The sequence below is a fragment of the Micrasema longulum genome, unplaced genomic scaffold (genome assembly GCF_059751315.1).
Source record: "Micrasema longulum isolate JH-2025_06_02 unplaced genomic scaffold, ASM5975131v1 h1tg001803l, whole genome shotgun sequence".
Classification (NCBI taxonomy): Eukaryota; Metazoa; Arthropoda; class Insecta; order Trichoptera; family Brachycentridae; genus Micrasema; species Micrasema longulum.
The window spans coordinates 1-26,622 of NW_028278977.1; the positions used below are offsets into that span (position 1 = coordinate 1).

The window sequence follows — 26,622 nt, forward strand, 5'->3', positions numbered from 1 at the left end:
TAATATTTTTTTATACACGAGTCAAATTTTTTTTTTTCTAGAAATTAACAAAATTGGCTCATTTAAGAGATAATTTTCTAACAATTACTAATTGGACGATGTTTAAACATGTTATTCCTTAAATCTGTTGACTTTTATGAAGTAAAATATAAAAAATCTATACTTATGTTGATGTTGTATTGTTTTCATTTATTATTTATTCTTATCACTAACCATTATTAATTTGATTCTAGATACAAGAGAAATCATTGGTAGAGTTTAGTTTTTTGATATTTAATGATGTAAATTCAAGACACAGTGGAGACTACACGTGTGTTGCCAGTAATGCAGCAGCAAAAGTAAATTATACGGCACAGCTGATGGTCAAAGGTGAGTTATGTAAATGTAAATCAAAATTATATAAGTAATAATCATGGAAAAATTTCCTTTACATTTTTTTCTCTTTTTGGCATTGTATAATTTTTTTTAAAAACCAAAATCAGATAAAACAAGGTGTCATGGGTTGAAAAAAATTGTTTTCATGCATAACTTTTCAGACGCTATTCGGGCAATTTGGAATGAGATTTTACATAAAGATGTTAGAGGTATTTATAGTAAATGTAAAGGTGGGATTTCTAAGCGAGATTTTAACCACATTTATTACTGTTTCTGTCGTGGAGTCATTTAACCGGAACTAATATAGAAATACTGCAAGATCTACAGTATTCCATTATTAGAAAAGTTTTACCACTAGAATTATTCAATCAGAGAGACGACAGTAGACTCCTTTATCATTTAAAACTCAGCCATTACAAGGAATTTTGTGGTTCTCCATCATTTTAGAGCAGTATACTTTTAATATTTCTAAAATTTATCAAAATCACAATCACAACACTCGTTCTACTTATAATGATGGTTTAGTGATCCCTTAAATTAGTAATAAATATGGCAGTAGAACATTAAATTATATTGCATCTAACATTTTAAATTTAATTCTTACTCACCTTAAATTTCAAAATATATTTAACAAGAATAAAATTAGAAACACTTCTTAATGTAGAGTTTTTATATTAAGTGTCTTTAAATAGTGTGTTTAAATTTGATTTATTTTTGGTTTGGTTTTTTTTTTGCACCACAACAGGCCAGGAGGCCCAATTACAGTGGCGAATTACATCACAGTACACCCAAGCTTGAAAAAAATCTTTTTTTTTTTGTTCTCACCGGGAATCGAACCCGGAACCTACCGTGCGTGAGTCTAGCGTCTTGACCACTACACCACGGAGGCTATCGCCGGAGGATTTATGAGTATAGTATTTTTTTTTCATGATATAAGTATTTGTTTTTCTTATTTTTTTTCTTTATTTTGAATGAGCGGATACAATTAAACTACTGCTCCTTATTTTGACTGTAATTGTTTATGTTCAGATATTTATTTTTAAGTTTAATTAATATTTATGCAAGTAACTTCGCCAACAAGCCACATATAGTGGCTTGGTGAGGATTTTGTATTTATACGATGTATTCCTTGTTTACGTACATACCTTAATTGTTTTCCATGTGTACTTTTTAATTAAATATATAAAAACCAAAAAATAAGTGCAAATCCAACTTATTCTCTTAAACTGCCTGTCTTCAAACTCTTATTATAATTCCATGAAATAAATTCTTCCTTAAAACAAACGTCCATGCATCCTAAAAATACGACAGCAGCTAAATAAAAAAAGTGATGCGCCATATCCACTTTAAAAACAGTAAGATTAAGTGTTTTTCATTTACAAATTTGTATCTTATGTTTTAGTTTTTTTTTTCAGTTGCTCCACATTGGATATACGAACCTCAAGATACGTCCACTTTATTAGGAACACCTATTACAATTCATTGCGCAGCAAGGGGCTTTCCGGAACCAAAAATAACGTGGTTCAAAGGACAAGGTATGCATGTTGTAATATATTTGATACCATAAATTTACGAAAAAAGTCAATTTTTGTTTTTACAATGCTAAAAGCATTATTAAAATGTTTTGTGTTTGTGAAACAATTGCGATATTTTCTCCAAGTAAAGTGGTTAGCACTAAGTTCGACTTAGAATAATATGCAAATTTAGTGATAATGGAAGTGATTTTCACTGGACTGGTTTTGTTTGAGTTTTTTTGTTTGGAATTCAATATCGTTTTGTCTCCATAAAATAAGTTTTACAGAGAATGTTCAAGATTCATAGCTTACCATAATAAGTTACAAATGCCATACGTACAATTTCACTAAAATTATACAAACATGTCAAATAAAGTTACCTATCTAACTATGTGTGCCTATGTAAGACTCAACCTTCATCTCTGAGAGCATGTCCGTTACCGGAGGTCTGCAATGATGTTGGCAAGCGTTTTTTTATTTACGGCTGCCCGGTAAAGCTCCACTGAAGACTTGTTATACCCCGCTACAAATTATTCAACCAGGAAGTTCCTTTATCATTTATTGAGTGTTCTTAGCTCAAATATTATCAAAACTATTGAGAGAATTCAGAATAAATTTCTTAGATATATTAATTTTAAGATGGGTTTTTCTACTAATCAATTAAATTATAACAAAATTTTAGACTCTCTTAAATTAACTAAATTGCAAGAACGAAGAACATCGACCGATCTTATGACTTTATATAAAATAATAAAACCAATGTTTGATACCCCTGATCTACTGAAATTGATTTCATTCTATGTACCACCTAGATTAAGCAGAACATCTACAATATTTTATTGTCAAAATTCTCGAACGGTAGCTCAATATAACTCACCTATTGTTAGATTACAGAATACCGGGAATGAATATGCATCACATTTTGATATATTTAGTTTATCTCTGCCTAACTTAAAAAATAAAGTGACCAACATATTTTTATCAAAAAGAGCAAATCATCTTCAGAAGATTGGGTTGGAATAGTTATAATTTGATTGATTAATGTATTTTGTTATTGTATAATTTCTATGAAATATGTATGTATTTCAAGTAATTAATAATGTGTACAGTACGAGTATATTAATATTTCACACTCGATTTTTTTTTTAAATATTTTTATTTCTAAGCACTCTTTATACCACATATATGTAAATGGCAGAAATGCCGTATATCAATAAATAAATGAATAAATAAATAAATAAAACATTAAAAGTCTCGGAGATGTGAGTATATAAAATGATCCTCACAATTTTATGGTTAGAAAGAGGCCAAAATGAAGACGTGATGAATAGGATGTTTAGAAAAATAAATATTGAACAATTCAATGCGATGCTTGTGGTATTTTGGATCCATCGTAAGACACCCAGAGAAATATGAGAGGCCACATCTCATTATGCGAGTCAAAATTGCTAGCATGCTGATTTAATTAGTATCCTGACGAAGAGACTGGTTTGTCTCAAAACCGGTAGACATAAAAAAGTATCTAAGTAGTTATTCACAAATATTTAATAACATTTAGTAAAATTTATTATTTTTATTTTAGGTGCAAATCAACAAGATTTTCGACCAATTGTTGATTTTGACAGCCGACAAATGATTATGTCAAACGGTTCTCTAGTGATTTCTGCCCCAGCTGCATACAACGAGGGGCAATATATCTGCAAAGCTGAAAATGGCATTGGGCCAGGACTTAGTAAACAAATGCTCATAACGGTAAACGGTAAGTACAGTAAAATCTTGATACAAGTAAATAGATGTCTCAAAGAAGGATGGCTTTTGAAAGAAAATTTGCCAGTTGTTGATTAAATTAAAATATGATTTTTTATATAATAAACAAACTTTTGTTTTCATCTTTTATCATTTTTTTATATTTTAGAGCCAGCACATTTTGAAGTGACATCCAAAAACATGTCTGCCAGAAGGAACGATCCAGTTTCTTTAGTTTGTGAAGTGTATGGAGATAATCCGATTAAAGTTCAGTGGACCCACAATATGAAAAAAATTGATTTGAATACGTACAGGTAAAGAAAACTGGAAAGTAAAATAGGACAAATAAGTATTTTTTGTGGTATTATGCCGTGTGTTGTAATATCACATTTGACAATTTTAAAAATAGAGTTGGCACCATTTTATTTTAAGAAATTTCATCATCAAAATTGATTACCAAACGTTGCTTACCTACTAATTTTTCATGCCTTGCATCAGTTCCTGTATATAAATTAAAATTATTGTGGTGATGAAAATTATCGTATTTTTGTCCTTATTTCAAACTCTTTTTAGTCTGATGTTTATCGTTCGTAGTCTTACTTACGTTTTTTTCCAGGATCAGTATGTCAGAAGTCCGTACGGAGACTGGATTGCGATCTCAATTGAGCCTGAGTAGAGCTGAGAGGAGAGATTCTGGAACATACCGATGTCAGGCGGAAAATGCATTCGGTCGCAGTGAACATCTTATATATGTATCCGTTCAAGGTGATGTTTATTTATCCGTTTTGGTTCTTAAATTAAAAATAAAAATACCCGCTATTCTAATTTGGCTTTTACGCAAGAAGTCGATTAACATATTCATTATAGTTTCAGCGGCTACTTTCGGAATTTTAATTTCAAGTTTTGACGAGAGATACCTGCATAAACATATCGCACCTTGAGGACAAAAACAATTTAACTAAAAAAAGCTTAAAATAAGTTGAGATCATAAAACAACTTCAATGAACATTATCCCTCTTTCTGCGTAAAAAAAGGCAACATTTGAGTGGGAATACGACGAAACCGTAACATTGGTCTCTTTATTACTCAGAGAATTAAGATTCCGTGTCAGTATGGAAGCGACGACGATATTAGTGTTGTGAATTTCTGAGTGTAGTACGCAACGCAAACAAACATATAGTGACCAAAAGCCAGTTGAGTCGATTTTATTCCGATAAAAATAGTGTGTTTACTTAATTTTTTTAAACATGAATACGACCAATTTAGCTTTGTGATTGTTTAATTCCGATTTACCGATAATTTTAGTGACCTATTTAAGTTCATATCATTTTTTATTTAAATTATCGATAATCTTTGTGACTTATTTACGTTCATGTCATTTCGTGAATACATAAAAACATGTGTTTGGTGACCTTATACAAATATGTCATTATCTTATTTTTCAAAGTGTTTTTTTTGTTGTTTTTTATTCAATCTAATAATGACTCATTAAATACATGTCTTGTTTAAACTTACAATTAGTTATTTTTATTGCGTTTAGATATTTATAGATTCATCGCTGAAAGTCTTTGGTGCAATTTTTAATCAAAATTTGATGCTTATTTTGAAAAATACGAAACAATCAACGAAAGACTACGAAAGTGTCACAATTAACATTCTTCTTTTGCGATTTCCCAAAAAATTAATAATTTTAGTTGAGTCGTTTTCGTTCTAAAGGTAGCTAGTAAAAAGATAAAAAATATTTGAGTTTAACATTAAAATCAATAAACATAAACTTTATCCAAATTATATTCTCGACTAAGATCAACCTTCACCTATTTGTTTTCCTAATGGAATGTATGTAAATAAATAAATCTCAAATGGGTCTAATTATATCATTTCAGGGCTTACCCTTGATTAAAAATATATTTTTTAATTTCTACACTTATTTATAATCTCAGGGAATTTAGTACCAATCGAGATTACAAAGCATAAGAAATAAGAAAAAATAGATTGTATATGTTTTAATGCTCTCGATTACCGGGTTTCCAGGTATAGACAGTATTGTAACTTAACTCGTATTTTTTTTTCATTTGATTCTACCTAAATTATAAAAAAAAACTTTATATCATGGTTCAGGTTCATGGTTAAATTAAAGGGACGTTTTTTGATATTGAATCATGTTGAAAACATATGTATGCTCAGTAACTTAGGTAGAGGTAAGAGGATTCCAAAGTAAATGGTAATTTTAGCAATACAACCAGTATTCGGTGTGAATATGTAATTATAAACATTAAGATTGATATGAGAAAATAAAACGTAGTCAAACATGCAGGTCTGGTTCATTTAATATATCATTATAATTTAATGTTTTATATTTTTTGCAGAGCGTCCAGACCCTCCCGTTTCTCTCCAGGTAGTTGAAGTTGCAGGGAGGTCTGTGAAAGTGTCCTGGTTGAGGGGGTTTGATGGGAATAACCCCCTCATGGGATACTTGGCACAGTACCAGCTCCTCGGGTCGGTCAATAAGGACGACTGGCTCTCTGCTAATGTCGTCAATATTACTTTGGAAAATGTCAGAACCTCCTTCAACAGGTAAATACTAAAAAATAAACCCTCGAAAAACCTTACGCTTATTCAATTTTTAAAATAAAAATATATTATGTTTTTATCTGTATAAAATATTATCTCCATTAATTGTATAACTTGATTAAAATATGCATCTAACGAGAGTGCATATGTATGAAATACTAGTTTATAATTGTATATATTTGTAGTAATTGAGATCTTTTTAATAACTGGGATGTTTTAAATGAAGTCAAGGCTGAATTATTAAATAATATTCTAACTAATCGCAAAATTTATAGTGTATTTTAAACGTTAGCAAAATGGTACGAAATGTTTTTAAGCAATCGGAAGCTTTTATCTCAATAAATTATATTTTTTGAGAATCGGTCCAATCTGTTGAAATTGCAGATAGAGCCATAATACTAAAAAATAATACAGTTGCGCTATGTAAGGGATCTTAGGAAAGGCGTTTCTAAGTTTTTGGTACAAAAACTCTTGGAGTTGCGAGACGTCTAAATCGCCGAACAAGCTGTAAACTTTAACCCAGCTGCTATCCTTCTAAAAAATGTTATTAAAGGACACGGAAGGTTATTGAAAACAATAAATTATGCTTTTTTTATGCAGAGATTTGTTTCACCTCCATAATAAAATGATTTTCGTTGAGTATACGCGTTCTAATATTTTTTTATTATTTAGAGTTCACCAGAAAAAGGTGGAAAAGCTCAAGATTATTTTTAATAAATTTATTGGCGTTCTATTGCAGTTTAACTGGGTGGATAGTCCAACTCGCCAAACAAAAAGTTTCTCACATGTTTAAAATAATAACAATATTTTCGGGGTAAAAATAAGACTAATAAAACAATTAAATTTCAACGGAAACATGAGAACCGAATTTATTATATATTGTTCTGATCCCACTTGATCGTAACATTTTGGGCTTTTCCCCAGTTTTAATTATATTTTTTTTTGTTATTCGTAAATAAAACATTATACATGTGTCAAAAAAACATTTTGTATGGTTATTTAATAAGCAACATATTCGAAACAAAATGTAGAATTCTCGTTTATGCTTATCGCGGTCTAATGGAATAAAAAAAAAAGGTTTTTTAAACATCGTTAAAACGTTTAATATTCCCTACTTATTCCATTCCTTATATTTAAAACATTAAGATCAGATTTGTATTTTTATTGATATTTTAACTAGGATAAATGTCCATTATTTTAATAAAAATTAGTGTACCTGTGAATACAATTACATACTTAGTAAATAAATAACATTGATATTAGTTTTAAACCGTTAATTATAACGTCATACAATGTCTGAAAAATGTTGTACCTACTGTTTTTCTGAAAATCTGCATTCACGACAAAATATACAGTTTTAGATCCAAGTAACAGAATCCGCACATAATTTTTAGGATCAGGTATTTGTTAAAATATGGGCTGTTTGTTCAACTGATAAGAAAAAAACGCTCTCTTTCTGTTTAGAAATCTTTAGAAAAAAATAAAAATCGACATTTATTTTTTATTGTATGACCTTTAACTGTTCAATTTAACTTCATTACATTGGTGAAAATATAACAATGAAGACAAACTTTGCTGAAGCCAATATTAAAATCTAGAAACTCTAGTTTGATAAGGATTTGTCGAGAAAGAAAGCCAAAACAACTAGTTGTAGTTTTACATTATCTCTGGGTATAACGTCACTACGTTGGCATTTATAACCTTTCAATGCGCTCTGAACATAGGCGCGTATTCGTAACTACCAATTCAAGAATCCCTAATCAATAATAATAACTCAAGTAAGCAATACAAGAAAACTAAAATCCAACCAATATATCGAGAGTATCCTGACAAAATTTATTAAGTCGTTAAAACAAGTTACGAGATAATTGCATTTAAAGCATATTTATTCATTCAACGCATTTATTTCTCTCGCAATATTCTTTTATCTTATTTTTTATTAAAGCTTTGAAAAGATCATCTTTATTCTAGGTTAAGTATAAAATATGAAATCAACATCTCGCACCTATATTAAAAATTTAAGAAATATATAAAGACCGTTGATTTAATGCATTATGCCATTATGGCCTCGATATGTTGTGCTCCGCTCATTATTTATTGCCTTAACTGGGAATTATTTATTTATTTATTCATATATCAACGGTTCAAATAAGCTTTTACACTAAAAAGTTTTACAGAAATAATCACAGCAGTAAACAGTTCATTATATAAGATATAATATGAAATATAACCATATAATTCAACTGAATAATTAAAACTAAACAAATAAGTTAAAGTATAATATAAAAAAAAACTGCAAAAAAGTAAAAAAAGAAACAAAACATATCTAAGATGACAAATAAAATATAACAATTAAAGTGAGAAAATCTTACGTTCTAAATATAAATATAACAAAATAAAATTTAAATAATATAACATAAACATTAAGTGGCTAGTTTTTCGCTAGGTAATAATGAAAAAGAAAAATAATGCTAAAATAATACTATAAATAATTATGATGAGATGTCTATTATATTTGTATGCAAGTATGATTTAAATTTGGTAATGAGATAACCATCATATGAGATATATTTTATTTAATGAAATGTCAATTTTTGGGAGTTTTTATCGTATGAGATGTATATTATCATATAATGTGACGTCTATTATTCGAAGTTCTTATTATTCGCGATGATTTATACATATTATTTGACATATATTTATGTTTCCAACAGTGCAGACCTCGAGAGACACGGTGGAGTAGTGGGACTATCGGAGGCCGTGGTCTGCGAGACTTTGGTTCAGGGCTTACATCCCGCTACAGCCTACATGGTTAGACTTGCGGCCTACAACATGATTGAGCAGAGTTCATATTCCGAGCCCGTTGTCGTCAAAACGAAGGAAGAAGGTGCGTTTCAATTTATCTTAAAAACATTACTTTAAATAATATAACTAAATACTTTATTTTTGTAAAATCACAATAAATTAAAACTGCCAACCGGCTTCAGAATAAATTAGTGCTTAATTCATTAATTTTATTTATTTGATGAATTATTTACGCAAATAATAAAACACCTAAATAAAACAGTTCTTACAGCCCGTGTGACGAGTGAAATGTGATGTTATTTTATTGATTTTTTATTTAAACAAGTGTGTTATTTTATAATAATATCCCCTCAAACAAGCACTTTTGCTGATTGGGAATATTTCGTACCAATAAAATATGTTATAAAATGTAATATGTAAAGTTTAAAGTTTAAAAACCTTGTATTTTGTCATAAATAAATAAACTGAAAATTTTTATCACATTTTTTTTATTTACGTAGTTTTCTAGAATTGTTTTTTTATTCCTGGGAATTAAATGTGGTTATACTATTTTGTATGTATTACATGAATAAATAAAATATATAATAACTCAATCATGATCGATTTTAAATTTAGACGAATATTATTTTAGCCCCGATGGAGGCGCCTATGAACGTCCAAGTACAAACTGGAGGACAGGGTGAACTTCACGTTACATGGAAGGTATTCCCGTAAACATATAATAAAAATAAATGCAAATATATGTCGATTCGCTATTTTTTATATTTAGAATGTAATTATTTGTATATATTTGGGGTGGATTAAAACAAAATACTGTAAGGAAAAATAATTGGAGTGGAGAAATAGGCTGATTTCATACGATCGTAAATATTCTTACAGCACGATAAAATTGCATTGGGTGGATTTAAATTGTAATTGTAATTGTAAAAACAGAATTGCTTTGTAATATTTTTTTTCGTATTTTAGTACATCATGAAAACGATGAATTCGCACTCAATTTTTTTTTGACAGTATTTTCACATAAGAGTAGCCGCTAAATCATTAAAAAACTAGTCAAGAATAAATTAAATGTCAATCCACCCTAATTTTACCTTCCGTATTTTTATTTTGACGATACATTAAAAATAGGCCATTGGAGGAGATCTAGACACAGCTAGGGTGTTAAACTTATTGATTTAAATAACAAGATATGCTTTTCTCAAGAAAGTTATGCAAATATGTTTCTTTGTGTTCCTCAGTCCGATAACTAAAGTCTCTATCTCACGCTTCATAATACTTTAAGTAGCGAACAACCGAGACATCTTGATTGTTGTTGTTGACACGTCAACGCAACTTCACTTCCAAAAAAACAGATCAACAGTGCACTTCTTGTGTGTACCACTAATCTACCGAACCACTTAAAAGAAGCTGTAAAAGAGAAAAAGAGAGGAAAATCGACCAAAGGTGTCGTCTTTCTCCCTGAAAACGCGTCTACGTACAACAACAATGTTGCGATGACTGTTATTCACAAATGTGGTTTCCAAATATTAGACCACCCTACCTACAAAGTCCAAACCTGACCAAACTAAGCCAATTTAAAAAAAAACAAGTATGGTTTTATCAGATCTATGATATTCTTAAGTTTTGAAATTTTGAAATTACTCCACCAGTGACGCCAAAAATTCTTTACGGTGAGTTCTGCAGATTAGTGGATTGGCTTCCTGTAAACCTAAATTCTATCACAAGACTCTATTAGTGATTTACTAGAACTCGTGACGTCATTTAAAGCAGTTCATTTTTATTATAACCACTTTTTTCAAGCCTTTTCCAGAAACTTTGCCATTTAATTAAAAAATGTTCTCATTTTAAACGAGTGTGAGAAAACCTTTTTTTTATCCGATTTCAATTAACATTGAACTTCTTCATTGAAATATCTGAAATATATTAACGTGTTAAAGGAGAATCTCTTATTGAAATAAAAAATATTTATTATAAACCCCTTTTCCTTAGTTCCATGAATTTTCGGACCTATCTCCTTAGTTATATGGTTCATCTATTGATTGTACTATTTTCGTGCCCTTAATTTTAAAAATTACTTGTTAAAACCTTTGTGTAAAATTAAGTCATTAACATTAATAGTGTGGCTGAAAGAAAGTACACGACGATTTTACAAAAGTCTGAAGCCTTTAATATTTATTTATTTATTTACTTATGTATTTCACAGATTAAAAATGTACGGAGTTTCTTTGTTTCAGGTCCCGACTAGCTAAGAAATTTTTGTGTTAAGGGAGGACCTTCCTTTTTTACATGTGTTTGATTTATTTTGTTAAATGATGCTTAAAAATTTAAAAGAATAATAATAACATTTGAAAAAAATCAAAATAAACATAAATTGGAAAACATGTGGGTTATAATAATAAAAAATGAATCGTAAATATAAATAAGAATTTATACCATTAATAGTTAAGAAATAAAACATAATTATTATTAATTAGAAAACATACCGATAGTACTAAAAATTGAAGCATAGATACAAATTTTAAAATAAACCGATAATAAAAAAAAATGAAGAACAAATATAAATTAGAAAATAAACCATTTATAATTTAAAAAATAAACATACGTGTAAATACTAGTAATAATAAGAAAAATAAAACAAATGTAAACGAATCAACATAAAAAGTTAAAATAATATATAAATAAGGAGATATTTGGCAATTGAAAGCAACACAATTTATATTAATATTGTTGATCATTTGCCTACAAATATTTTTGTTTTAAAGGCCCCTTCTCATGACTCCTGGAATGGAGAACTCCTCGGCTACTTGGTGACGTGGAGTGAATTGAACAGCAACTCTCCCTTTCCTACCTTCAACTCCAACACCACCATGTCCGTTACTGTCAACGGCTGGTCTAACCTGGAGGCTTTTTTGACGGGTTTGAGGAAGTTCACCAGATATGGAGTGACTGTCAGAGCTTTTAACGGAGTCGCAGCGGGCCCTCCCTCTTTACCAGCATCAGCTACTACTCAAGAAGGAGGTTAGTACTATTACTAGCTAACCTTTAATTTAATGATTGAATATATTTTTTTTGTTCTTTGTTAACAGTACCTACCCAAAAACGAATATATTATATTAAAGAATTATTAATTCATCCACTATTATAACATGAGAACATTTGCATACGTCGGCCTCGTGGTGTAGTGGCCATCGCATTTGCCTACCTTGCGAGGGGTTTCAGGTTCGATTCCCGAAACGGTTAACTTGAAATATTTATTTTAAAAAAATATTTTTACACAAGAATATTTCACAGTCACAAGACTGGTACCTAAAGTCTAAGACTGATAATTTTACCTTCTTGTGAAACAATTAAGAAATTATCAAGATACACTGATATTGGTGTACAGATGCAGTGCTTTATGGATCATTAGGTGCAGAAAAGGAATGATAATGCCATTTGTATACCAAATATTTATACTAGAAATGGCAGTTCCAAATGCTTTTTAAAAGTACATTAAATTGTATCCAAATAAACGGTAATCTGAGGTGTGTAAATTGATGTTAATTTTTTTTGAAAAAATATATTTCGTTTTTTTATTTTATTTTTGTTTTTTTTATATTAGTTTACTTTGTGATATGATGAATAGTTAATGGAAAAAAATAATCAACTGGAAAATTAAAAAAACGTTTAATGTTGGTATTTAACATTACGTGACTTCAGTTCGTTTTTGTTCAGCAGACCAAAACACAAATCTGCAGAAATAGAGCTTAAAGGTTTTTTGTAAGAAATAGGCATAAATAATAACCACAGTTTAAAACAAAATTCGTTAAAAAATTTCTAACACACTTTTATATATTTTTTAATTTAACATTTTTATAGGCTTCAATTTGTTTCATTTTTGGGTAATACCGTGTGTGTTGGATTTGTTCCGAAGTTTCCGCTATCATTGCAAAAGCCACACAGTTTACTTTGAAGATGGCTCCTGCAATGGTAGCCAAAACGTCGGAACAAATTCAACACACACGGTATCACCCAAAAAAGGAACATATTGATAATAGTGACCGTGAAAACCTTCGCAATTATTTAAATAAAGGCTTTTTTAGAACTCCTGTACACTTAACTCAATTTAGTTAAAAATGGTCTGTTGAACAAAAACGAACTAAAGCGATGATTATGCGTGTCGAGAAAAAACAAAAATGTATGAAAATATGAAAGCTTTGGTAGAATTTTTTACTTAATAATTTATTATATGGTATTTCATAAAATTAAATGAGCTGAAAAATCAAATGAGCCAGTAAATCCTTATTACATTGCTTTCGCATTCAAAAGTTTCCATTTACAAAATTTTAAAGTTGCATATTTCTTATTTAAAAGATATAATTAATCATACTTAAGAGAAGAGTTTGTTTGCTTCCAGTTCCCGAAGGACCTCCCAGTAACGTGTTATGTTCCGCGCTGTCATCTCAGAGCATTAAAGTGTCCTGGGACCCTCCCCCCCCGCCACTTCACGGTGGAGTCTTGCAAGGATATAAAGTGTTGTACAAACCAGCGGATGGGCAAGGATGTATGCTTTTTATTTGAATCATTTTCTCGTGTTTTATAGAACCTAATTGTGACATTATCTGGTAAAAACGAAATATTTAAATGTTTCAACGTTTGTGTTATATTTTGTTATCAAAGTTATTGTTTCTCTTGTAGAACTGCGTGCTGGTTATGGATACTTTATATATCTATTTAAGACTTGTGTATTTATTACTAAAATGGACCAAGCAAAATGACGCGTAAAGACACAAGACTACCGTGTCGGATATCAAATACCTACATATACTTTTTTTGTAAATATTGGAGGCACCTACGCGTGTGTAAACTTAAGCATATTAAAAAGACTATGCGATGTATTAGAACCCATTTGAATTTTTAATGGTTTTTGTTTAGGTATGACAGAAAGTTTTCAAATAAAATATTATTGTGGGGGGTACTAACATAAACGAAACTCATATTTTTTATTTTTTATTTAGTAGTCCTCGTAGAACTCTCCCGCCATCTCCTTCGTCCACTTCAAGACCTCTTGTTTCACCTCTTCATAGGTTAGAACTTTTTTCCTCCCGCGTAAGTCTTCAGAAAGGTAAAAAGATGAAAATTTGAAGGTGCTCAGTCAGAAGAGTATGCAAGGTGGTTCTAAATGTTCCAACCAAATAAGTTCAAGCCGTGCAAAAAATTCAGTTGGAGTTTTTCCTTCCGTGAGTAGGAACCTTATGACAGCGCGCACCTTGCACTTGGCGGGATATCTTATTAACATCTTTCATAGAAACGAACACTACGAGGCAAGTTTTGGTACTAACGAGGATTTCCGATGCTTGTTGTGTTCAGAAGACCCCCCACTACTAATAAGTGTTGCCAACTATTATGAAAAAAATTCTCACAGCACGAGAGCCAAACGGTACTCTTATTTTCTGGATATGCCTCGTATATACATTTACATAACATGCGAATATACCTATTTGTATAGTACATACCTTTCATTTATATTTACGTACATTTTAAAATACAATTAATGTTTTCTATGGGAGGAAGCTTTTCTTTAATGTATTTTTGAATTTTTTGTAATTTATTTCTTCATGTAGGTTTTGTGGTAAATTATTAAAAAGCTTCCTTCCTATACACGTATAGTGATGTTTGGCCATTGTAGTTTTTATTATCTATTTTTATTTATGTGGAAACTTATTTAACGCACACATAAGGCAGATTTTATTAAAGGTCCGTACAGTGTGTTTAAAATGACATGACCTCTTAATGTAATATTTACAGAATATGGAACGTTTAACACGCTGCGCATCGAAAGTCATCGGAAGACTTAATTTTACGGTAGACAATAGTGATTTATGTCTTTAAAAAGAGTATAATAAAAAACATTTTCAATATTAAATTTTTTTGGTGCAAGCAGGTATTTAATTTGTAAACTTTAAGTAGACATGAATACTGTAAACTTTGAGTAGACATTTATGATAACATTGATCTGCTTCTATATAACAGTTGAGACCAGCGTGGGCAAAGATCAGGCACTCCCCTCCCTCCGAGGCTGTTAGCTTATGAAAGCGACTCTTCAAATGAAACAAAAAAAATACGATCCTGTAGGGGTGGTGGTTTTCCCCCATACTGTTTTAAACTGTTATTTTTAGAAACAGTTTTACGAAGCAGTTCTTGTGAATGAATAATACCTTGACAAGTTTTTCCTTACAGTAACAACTTTACTGTTTACTGTTGCTGCTGTTTCGAGAAAACAACTGTCTTTTTTTTATAACTTCTTACTTCCAGTATTTTAAATACCTACACAACATTAATTCTAGGTCCATATTTTGGGAGGAATAAAAAGTTTTATTTTTTTACAAATATTTTATTAAAATTTCATTAAAGTTAATATTGTTCTTCAACAGCCACTACCATCGTTGGTGAAATGAAAAGGACCACAAGTGCTGAAACATATTTACACGGACTGAGACGTTACACGAACTACTCCGTTCAAGTTCTGGCCTTTACTGCGGCGGGGGATGGAAAACGAAGCCTGCCACTCTTTTGTTTAACAGACGAAGACCGTAAGGAAACATTTTTTTAAATACGTAAGATATGTAAGATAACTTTGGATATACGTCAATACGATTGCTTTGATGAATCTTAGTGAAGTGGTGCGATTCTTCTTTGATTTGAAAACATTGATATTATTTTCTTAAACAAAAATGATATTATTTTCTTAAACTTTCATACTAAATATTTTGAGGTTTTTCAAAAAAAAAAGTTTTGTTCGTGTGTGTGGTTTGCGGGAGGCAGTCGGAGGTGAACTTTCGGCTTTATTCGACGGAATATGAGGACGCGGAATTGAAATGGGAGGAGACGCTGGCTCGCGTTGAGATATTCTGGAGCGTCTGATGATGTCCACATGCTTTATTTAGGAGCGCATGTGGAAAAATAAAAATTAAGAAAGATGAATGGTGAATTAACGTTGTAAAAAACAAAGCAAAAAGACTTGTTGCAATACGGTGGACTGGGCAATCTACAGATGCTTTCTAAAAACCTCCATTAAGCTTGCCTAATTTGAAAGGTATCAAGTTCTCGACGTCCTAAATATCAACTAAGAATAGTATGTCGGTAGATTATGCCAAAACTGCAGGATGCAGATCTGATTTTGAAAGACGTACTGAATTCAACAGCCGATAAAAGAATCATTTTTGGATTTATAAAGCTGACATGGAAATTATATGATGATTTAAAAAAAGTCATGTTTTTGTTATTATATAACTCTCTCACCTTGGTGGTGTACTCATATAAATGTAAAATTCATGTTAACAAATAAATAAAAACTGACCCAAAAAACTCATTGTCTGTTATACTAGTTTTTCTATGAAATACTAATAAGATAATTTTCATAGAATAAATAGCAGTCATAACTGCAGCCAGAATTCCAAAAGTAAACACAATACACTAAAAATGTGTAAAGTACTATCATCTTACCTTACTGCAGTAATTAATAAGAGCCTTAGTTAATGTATTCGTATGTTTAAAAAAAATAATCGGATTTAGAAAAATAGAAGTTGAATTGATTGGACACCGATATGAGATAAATTTGCCAAAGCGATTAAAAAAATTTACTTTTTAACAGTTGATTTATATTTGTAGTTCCTGGTCCGCCGGCTCTCATAAAAGCACTTGCTCTGACTGCTGACTCCATCGTCGTGAGTTGGCTGCCACCAATTTTGAAGAATGGAAAAATTACTCAATACACAGTTTACTCGAGAGAAGCAGGAAGGTATTTGATTTAATTCATTTTCCAGTGTTTTTTTCTCTTATTATTCCATATGTTTTGTAGAAAAGCTTAGAGTTGTGTAAATTTATTAGAGTTGTATATTGATACAGATGATGCTTGAAATCTTAGCAAAAAGGGTATTTCTAATTCATTAGAAATTTATGTATTGAAAAAAAAAAATCCAAGTCGACACTGCTTGTGTTTTGATATCAAAATTTAATTAAAATATTTTTTTAAAAGACCGAAACATCTTGACAAATAAAACGAAATACTTAATGTGTTCAATTGGGAATCCACGTCATGCCAAAAACCCTGAAGCAATAATGCAATTTAATAATGACACAATACTGCCCAATTTGTCGGCCTCGTGGTGTAATGGTCAGCGCGTTTTCCTACCATGCAAGAGGTCTCGGGTTCGATTCCCGACACGGTTGTCATGAAATAACTATTTAAAACGGTGTTTTTACGTTATGATATTTCACAGTCCCTGGACTGGCACCTGAAGCCTAAGACTGACCATCTTACCTTTATGTAACAAAAAATTGATCAAGATACGCTGCAATTGGAGTACGAATGCAGTGTCCTATGCACCATTAGGTGCGAAAAGGGAATGATGATGGCTCTCCAACATCAAGAACATTTGCATTATAAAAACTTCTTAAGTAGTGGAATGTAGTCTTAACTACAAACATTAAGACATGCTCAAAATATTGCCAATTTTTAATTATTCTACCGATGTAAATTTTTTATTAAATTTAATATTCAATCTTCCCTTACAAAATCTCTTAAATGTTAAAATCAAGTACTCAACAAAAATGATTTTATCATAATCAAATATCATGTAATATAAATGTATATATTTTTTTATTATTTAATGCACAAAACACACAATTTTATCATAGAGCACAAGTATATTTTTTTTATGTCCCGACTTGTTATAAAATTCCGTGTTAAATTGGGACTCTTCTTTATATAAAACAAAAACATTCAATAACATATTAAACAGTATACAAAATAGAAATAGGAAAATAAAAATAACAAAAATTTATACATGTCAAAAAATGGAAAGCAGAAAAGTTATATAATAATACATGGCAATATGTTATTAATAATTTATAGCAATTTTATATTTTAATTCAGTCATTAATTGTTATTAAAAATATATAATAAAAACATAATAATAAAGAAAAAATGTATATTTACAAACAATTATGCATCACAATTAAGTTTATTCAAAGATGATATACACATATACTTACAAGGATAATAATGAAGATAGTATCGATATTTTATATTTATTCCCGAAACAATCTTATACAGCGGTCCCTACTCCTCGTTAAAATCCAATAATGGATCTTTATCTTAAATATAGACGTTATTTTGGAGAACTTAATCCGTTCATCCAAAACAATACAATGTATTTAGTATTTGTTTTTTTTCTAGGGTCGGTAAGCATTCGACAATCACAGTTTCTCCTGATGGAAGTAGTTCGTCCTCAGGAGTTACCAGCATGCCAAGTCCAGGTGGCTATTTTGCAACAGAAGTAACAGGATTAGTTGAACACAGATTGTATGAATTTTGGGTGTCTTCGGCTACCAGCTCAGGAGAAGGGGAACCAACGTCAATAGTCACACAAGGAACTAATAGCAGGGGTAAATAATTTGCAATATAAATAAAAAAATGATCACTACAATACAGAGATCACTACAATACAGAGAGAATATTGTAGTTTTTACAATAACGAAAATGTTACTGACATCTTTGGTACTTTTTTGAAAACTGCTAGATCGAATGAAATTGAGTACTTTAAAGAGAAATCGCATCCCTTTTATTTCAGCCGAGATTCAAACCAGCGCAGGATAATCATCTTCCTTTACAAATAGATGTCGCAAACATCGTTTTTTTTCAAATGTGATAACAAAGTGTATTTAAGTTTACTTGCAATAACTGTACGTTTTTTATTGTGGGAATAAAGAACATAAAGCGACATGAGTGCTGAAAGTTTCATTATGCCTTTTACATTTCTATTTTTATAATAGGAAACATACAAAACGAACCATAATAGTAACTGAAACGCTGACGCACACAAATGTAATACCAGACAACAACAATACTATCACATTAAAAAAGCAAGAACAAATGCAGGACAGTCAAACATACTATTCAATTGGCTCAAACACTACAATGACTTACTTACCCGACTACTTTGAAATTATATCTAAATTAAAAGATTAAAAATGACACTATGACTATACTGAATACACGAGACGTAAAATGACGTCACCGTGTAATTTGTTTGTATAACCCCGGTGGGTTTTTCAAATAAAAAAGAAGTTATGTAGATCTATAATATGTTTATAAGATGTTCTTATGGCTTGTTTAAACATCTGGGATCCGAATTGCTCTCTAGAAAAACTAAGACCATTTTTTACAAAAATCTCGTCAAACTGGTCATTGGTGCATATGGTGCTGAATGGTGAATTATGACCAAAACAAAAGAGATGAAAACATGGTGTTAGGATTTAAAAGAACAATTTTAAGGAAGATATTTGGTGCTGTCAACCAAAACGGAGTGTGGAAGATATGGTTTAATTATGAACCAGAGGCACTATTTGGCGAACTTAAATTTTTACAATCCATTAATCTAAGACGATTACAATGGTTGGGCCATATGCACAGAATGAATGATCATCGTACCCCAAAAAAAATAAATTATACCACTCCGGAAAGCAGACAAAGCAGAGGCAGACCAAAATTAAGATAGCTGGATAATGTGGAGAGTGACATTAAAGCAATTGGCCTGACGAACTACAGAAGAACCGCAGGGTACAAGGAGGAATGGAGACTGATTCTGGAGGAAGTCAGGGTCCACAGCGGACTGTAGCGCCACTGATGATGATGATTATATTTTCTTAATTCATCCGTTTTTTAATCGCGTAGTAAATATTTTATAATATTTATTTAATGATTTTCAGCGCCCGCCCGCATTGCATCCTTTGGCCAAACTCTTCGGCTGCCGCTTCGCTCGAGTGTTTCCCTCTCGTGCCTCTCAATAGGCAACCCGTCCCCCAGAACGAGATGGATGCACCGGGGTAGACCTGTAACTTACAGCCCTCACTACCAAGTTACGCAAACGGGTCATCTGGATATATACAGTAAGATTCATATGTTAAATTATTAGAAAAAACAACAAAAAATTTGCAAACAAAAGAACATGAAAAATATTTCCTTACTTGCTATTAACAAAAAATTTTGAAGAAATAAAACAAAGATTCTTAAGAATGGATAGAATAAAATAAAAGAGAATATAATTTCAAACTCCGTAGTGTAGTGGTTAAGGCTAGGGATGGTGAGTTGTGAATTTTGCTAGTTTTTAACTTTAACACCTACATAATATTATGTATTTGCATTTTCATCAATGCTGTTTATTTCTTTCGAAACATATCGATTTTGATTTTTTATTATTGTTTTTTTATGATTTACACAAACATTTGAATTTTGCAGCCATTTAATTATAAAAATAACATGTTAGAAAATTAGAAACAAGCTGTGATAGAGCGGGATTCGAATCTCAGACCTCCTGATCCGGAGTCCGCGACACTTCCCACGTGACCACATCCCGTCCCAATTCCCTAGTACGTAGGTGAAATGTATGTAAATGTAACAACACTGGCACCACAACAAGCCATGAGGTCAAATTATAGTAGTGAATTACAGCACAAAACACCCAGGCTTTATGAGTACTTTCGAAAATTTGAATTTCTTCCATTATTTCTTCTTTGTGAAGTAAATGTACTGAAACTTCCATTAATGGAGGTGAAATTCATCCATTTTATTATTATTGCTTCAATAAACAATGGCAAAACTTAAAAATACTTTTTGATTTTCATTCTTTTGTTTCAATCGGGGTTCAATCCAGTATTTGTTTCAAATAATTGTATACAGGGGTTCTTTAAACCCTGTCACATCCGAAACCACAATGATCAGTATGAGCAAGAAGACATATTGCCACATTAAAATAAATTTTTAGAGCGAATAAAATTTACAAAAATAAAATATTAAAAAAAACAAATGGTTGCTTACTTTTGCAGCGGAGAAACGAGGAGGGGGGAGTCTGATATACCGTCAACCCCGCGGCGGCGCCCCCCTCGCTTCTCCCCTGTAGAAGTACGCAATCATTTGTTTTTTTAATATTTTCTTTTTAAAAAATTTGTTAGTTCTAAATATTTTTTTTTAAATGCAAATATATCTTCTTTCCCGTACTGATCATCGTGGTTTCGGATGTGACAAGACTGTATACTCAAAACATTGATGAATCTTTTTATTCCAGGTATGGATGCTACTTTATCGGGAAATTACACTTGTAGTGCGAAGAACTTGTTTGGAGAGGATAGTATCACTTATGGTTTAGTGGCTCTCCTACCTCCGGCAACTCCTCAACTCAGGCTGCAGCAAGCTGCATCAGGGACTCTGAAGTTACACTGGCCACCAGTAGATGATGGAGGATCCCCTATACAAAGTAAGTTCCCTATACAAGTAACTCTAGAGAATTATTCCTTCCTTGCTGTGCATGTTTTAAAATATTTCCGTTTTAACAAGTATCAATAGCTCCCTTATTGTTTAGGATAATTGAAGTTATTAGTTAATATATTTTTGTATGGTTATTTATTATTTTTTCATATTACTTAAACAAATATAATATTGAACTTATGCAATAGATATAGTTTTGTTATGTATGAGAAGGCAACAAAATGTTTTTTTACCACTTAAAATAATAAATTATACATAAAACGGTTGCTTGTTTTTAATAAAAAATACTTGTGTAATTAAACGACCACAAAATATTTACAAGTTGAATTTATCAAAGAGTTCGAGTAATTTACAACTTTTAGGAATGGGTTTGAAAATTGAAATTATTTGATAAATAAAAATAACTTAAAATATTTATTCTAAATTAGTTTTTAAAAACGCCAATCGGCCAATTTTTAATCCCAGTAAAATGGCAAGGTCTTATAGGCATAAAATATTAAAGACAGAAAAAAAATCAAGTTGAATATTAAAAATAATAATATGACGTGCTACACATTTTGTCAAAAATTATTTACGAAAAAATTCCACTTTATTTACGTTACTTCGTTAAAAATTATTTTTAATTAGTGCTTTATTTATGTAAAAACAAAGTTTGTGTTTACAAATAAAAACTAGCAATTAAAAAAACAAATGATAATACTCAATAACTTTATAACATAAAATAAATCTAGTCGGCTACATAGAATTACGAATAGTGTTGGCTAGTTTTTTTCATGAAATGAACTCTTGATGCTGCCATTTATTTTTAACAATAAAACAGCACACTTGTTTGTTTTTTACAGATTTTATTTTACATTATGCCAGAGAAGGACAGCCCTGGCAAGTTTTGTCCTTATCTGGTGATACACAAAGCTATTCTTTAGAAGGACTCGCCTGTGGATCTTCTTACTTATTGTATCTAGAAGCACAAAACTCTGTTGACATTGGACCACCAAGTCAAAGAATAAGAGCAACGACTAAAGGAGGGGGTAAAAATATTCACTCTTATAATTTTGTTATATTTAATGCATGTTAATGATACAACGTCCAACACTGTATCCTTCTAAATTAGGGTCACACTGCTGGCTTTAAGTGTTTTCACTACTTTGTTCTTCAAATGTTGTTTTTTTACTATACGTGGACGCCACATCTTATACTCAAAGCGATTTTGGCTAGACCAGTCTTTCTTAGAGTGTCCGGTTAAGCTTCCATACGCTGAAGGCCCTTAGGAGGGCGGTAGAAGGCCCAGAAAAAATTGGGGGGCAATGGCTGATTTAAAAAAAAGATTTACTATGCGAATGCAGATGGATACAAAAAAACGAGGACAAATCCATTAAACTCTTCATAAAATATATTAATCAACAGGAAGCAGGGTATGTAAACAAAAACAGAGTTAAGTGGCGTTCTATCTTCTCTGCCCACCCCTACGGAGAAACGGCGAGATGGTTTGAACATTTAAAAAAAAATGTTTTTATGACTTTTTATATATGGCTTTTAAATTTAAATATTTGTGAATATTTTCCTATTCGCACCATGTTGTGCATAGGTCACTGCATTACTTTTATGTCAGCATACTTGGATCATTTTTATTACTTTATTATAATTGCCTTATTTTTCAAAAACTTGCTAAGGAAGAACTGCATCTTGCAAGTGGGTCTAGAACTCTTCATAATCACCCAAAAAGATCTTTTAATTTATTTTTAAAATCGTGTATTTAATATCGTATGGAAACAGTTCTCTTTTTTTCTACGGTTTTTTTTTAATTTTTCAAACACAAGCCTCCGTACATTGAAAAAAAGTCAATACAGTGAGTGGTGATCAAATGACACAGTGAGTAGAGTGTGGTGATCTATGAGCCTAAGTATCTACTACTACATGAAGTGGGCTGCTATCGGGCTGCAAATTGGAGGTCAGGCTTGGTGTCGAATCCTCGGAGTTCAATTGAAAAAGAGGTTGAATTCCGTATTTATGAACCACTGAACGCACGAGGTACCGATACATTTTTAAAATGTTCAACAATATTAATTGAGTTGCCAGTTTCGCTATTTTGCAATCCAATTCATATTAATAAGGTATTTGACAGAGATCTTAACTGTGGTTTTACACTGAAATATTTATTTAAGTGTTTCTGGCACCTGAAATGTAAAACTGATCCAATACCTTTGAGTAACAGGTGACCAATTTACGCTACATTTGCTTAACCAATTCAGTGCCATATTCACCAACCGGTGTGATTGAGGACATGATGATTGTTTGCTATATTACTTTTATATTAATGTTTTAGTATTATTAATCTCGTGCCGATCTCATACTTATAAAAAAACAATATATTGGCGACTTTGTTTATTAATTAATGGTTATCACAAAAACTATTCCGAAATGCAAGAATTCATTGTTATTTTTAGAACAAGATTAATTTGTAGTAAAAAAACAAAATTAAAATACTTAAAATGTTTTTTGTTTCAGCTTCCAAAGTTCCAAATGAGAAAGATCTCATTTCAACCAACAGTTCCTGTTTAAAGCTAAATTTACTAACATGGGATAATGGTGGATGCCCAATATCAGAGTTTCTTGTAGAGTATAGACCACTGACTGAAACTGCTTGGAATGTTCAGAGAACTGCCCTTAAAACGGAGGGATTAGTAATAGAAAACTTAATTCCTAGCACTTGGTATTACTTAAGATTATCTGCAGTGAATGAAGCCGGTTCAACAACGGGGAAATTTTATTTTTCTACCCTTACTCCAGATGGAGGTGAGATAAATTGTTTTTATTATGAGTATTGTTTTCTATGTAATCAATTCAATTTATGTCATTTTAGATTTAATTAGATCACATACAAAATACATTCTCACTTGTTAAAACACAACTGTTTTTTAAGAAAAATTCGCACATCGGTGGTATAAAGGTTAAATGACTGATGCGCCCCAAAAATATTTTTCAGGGGACTCGATTAAAATTGTTCAAATTTTTATTTCATTTTTCATTTTTAAACGTTTCCAAAACAATGAAGGTCAGACAGGAATTATTTAAGACTACTAAGGGCTTTAATCAATTAATATTTAAAACAGAATATAATATAAATATTTAAATTGTTAATGTAATACAACAGAGATGAAAAACTTTTTATAGAAATGAATATAGAAGTCTAGGCATCTACAGGGCTTATGACCTGTCATTGGTTATTTTAAGTGGCCACTTTACACACTGTGTAACATTCACCATTCTGCCTATATTTGAACATTTATATTCCTTCGAGTCTTCCATCCGTTGACGTGTGTGAAGTTAAAAAACTGAAACCTTTATTGGTTGTTGGTGAGATTTATTTGATTGAATTATTTCACCTACATACTAGACAACGCCTGAAAATATTTTTCAATGTATATACTTCTTCTTGAGCCAGGTGAATGTTACACAGTATGTTAAGTGGCTACTTAAACCAGCCAATGGCAGGTCATTAGCCCTGTAAATGCCTAGACCTATATGTTTCCTCCTATAAAAATTTCTTCATCTCGGTTGTTTTACATTAATATTGATGGCTCCCTAGGGGGTTGAATCCAACCCTTGTCTACAAAAATTTGGACAAACTCAAAACATGATTTCATTTGTATTCATTAATTTATCTTATAAATTTACAATACAATAATATATAAATAAAATTACTTACTAGTGTAACACTTTTTTTGAGCAAAGTTAATACCCTCATTAAATTGCATTTATCTTTAATTCGACATAATGTATTTTATTCCTTATCTAATCAATGGATTTTCACTAAAAAGTGAAGCGTCCTGACTCGCGATGACACACTTGCTATGTCCACCTAGATTATGCCATAACTATACCTTTTGTAAACTTAAGTAGAATTTAAGATTGTTTAGATTAAGTGCTTAAAACTAAAAATAAAAAAAAATCATTTCATATCAGTAATCATGACTTGGAATCGTTTGCATAATTTTTCTGAAGATTTAAAACCAAATGAATTAATAAACATATTTTCAATCAACGTTTTCGTGTCTTTTAAGCAGTTTTATTTACTTATTTTTTGCAGGTCGAATAGCATCACCAGCTGTATTTCCTCCCCATTGGGATGCTGACCACCCTCCAATTGAAATATTTAGCAAGCTGAGTGCAATAATGGCTGGACTAGCCTGTTTCGCAATTTTATCATTAGCTATTATTTTATTCATCCTTTTGAGGAACAAAAGGTATAATATTGAACAATCAAGTAAACATTTTGACACTCTTATATCAACTATCTAATGTGATTCCCCCTTCCCCCGATCATTAATTATTCGTTGATAGAACATTGATAATGCATGAACTTGGCTATTAATTTTTAATGATAAGTAGTTGTTGCAGTTGCTTCATCTAACTTTTTTGTATCATATGTTCCTTCTTTTTTAATGAAAATGTTTTAATTTTAATTATTAAAAAAATACGTATTTGTTGCGATAATTTTTTTAATTAAATCAAATTTGCATTTGGCTGTTACCTATATTTTTCTCAAGACTTCGTTATTTAAATATGTACTTTTTTTATGTACAACAGTTTTTTTCTGTAATGTTCACCTCATTTTCAAAAGTCTAACGCGTTTGCCTATCATGCAAAAGGTCTCAGGTTTGATTTCCGACATGCTTCACATGTTTCAATTCGCTTAATTTAAGCCCTTTAGCACCATTGAATATAATGAAAGCGTTCTAAATTTTCGGCATGTTTTTTTTAGTTTAACAACTGAGCTTTAATTCTGGATATCGAGTATCTATGGCCTGTATATTGATGTAAACAGTAGCTAACTTTTAGGTTAATAATCATAGAATGGTTTTTGTCTATATGGGCGACTCTGTTAGCCAGTGGCATGTTATTACTTTAAGTGTTAAACACAAGAATATCATATTTCTTTGGCTGACACCTGAATGCATCTTATTTTTGTCTAACAAAAAATACTATTCGATTAAAGTTAATGTACTAATGCAGTGCCTGATCTACCATTAGGCGCGGAAAGTGATGATATTTTTGTATTGTATGTGTGAATTGCTGCATTAAAAAAAATGTATTTACTTTTTTAAAATGAACATTTTCTTGCAGATCTTCGTTCTCAAGTTGTTTCTTTAAGGGATATAGTAGAGGTGATATATCTGAAGATGAGAAATCAGTAGAACATCAAGACAACAGAAGGAACTGTCAACAAGTTTACACTTCATCTCCAATCAAACATCTTAATGGAAAAAACGATCAGCAATCAGGTAAATAAACAAACAAATGCAG

General features: G+C 31.0%; 1 protein-coding gene across 1 annotated transcript in view; it reads left to right on the forward strand.

Annotated features, from left to right (window-relative positions):
• Positions 1–233: 233 nt before the first annotated feature.
• The window catches only part of LOC148273920 (cell adhesion molecule Dscam1-like), a gene marked incomplete at its 5' end in the record, with an annotated part of 32,136 nt that continues 5,747 nt past the window's right edge, over positions 234–26,622 (forward strand). The window contains 19 exons of the mRNA XM_088237916.1: positions 234–369; positions 1,791–1,910; positions 3,472–3,648; positions 3,805–3,949; positions 4,252–4,400; positions 6,002–6,209; positions 8,921–9,093; positions 9,643–9,713; positions 11,774–12,029; positions 13,408–13,554; positions 15,425–15,583; positions 16,662–16,791; positions 18,232–18,440; positions 19,764–19,943; positions 21,119–21,307; positions 22,161–22,346; positions 23,824–24,111; positions 25,406–25,562; positions 26,443–26,600. Coding sequence (XP_088094042.1) covers positions 234–369; positions 1,791–1,910; positions 3,472–3,648; positions 3,805–3,949; positions 4,252–4,400; positions 6,002–6,209; positions 8,921–9,093; positions 9,643–9,713; positions 11,774–12,029; positions 13,408–13,554; positions 15,425–15,583; positions 16,662–16,791; positions 18,232–18,440; positions 19,764–19,943; positions 21,119–21,307; positions 22,161–22,346; positions 23,824–24,111; positions 25,406–25,562; positions 26,443–26,600 — 3,238 coding nt within the window. The remainder of the gene's footprint in view (positions 370–1,790; positions 1,911–3,471; positions 3,649–3,804; positions 3,950–4,251; positions 4,401–6,001; positions 6,210–8,920; positions 9,094–9,642; positions 9,714–11,773; positions 12,030–13,407; positions 13,555–15,424; positions 15,584–16,661; positions 16,792–18,231; positions 18,441–19,763; positions 19,944–21,118; positions 21,308–22,160; positions 22,347–23,823; positions 24,112–25,405; positions 25,563–26,442; positions 26,601–26,622) is intronic.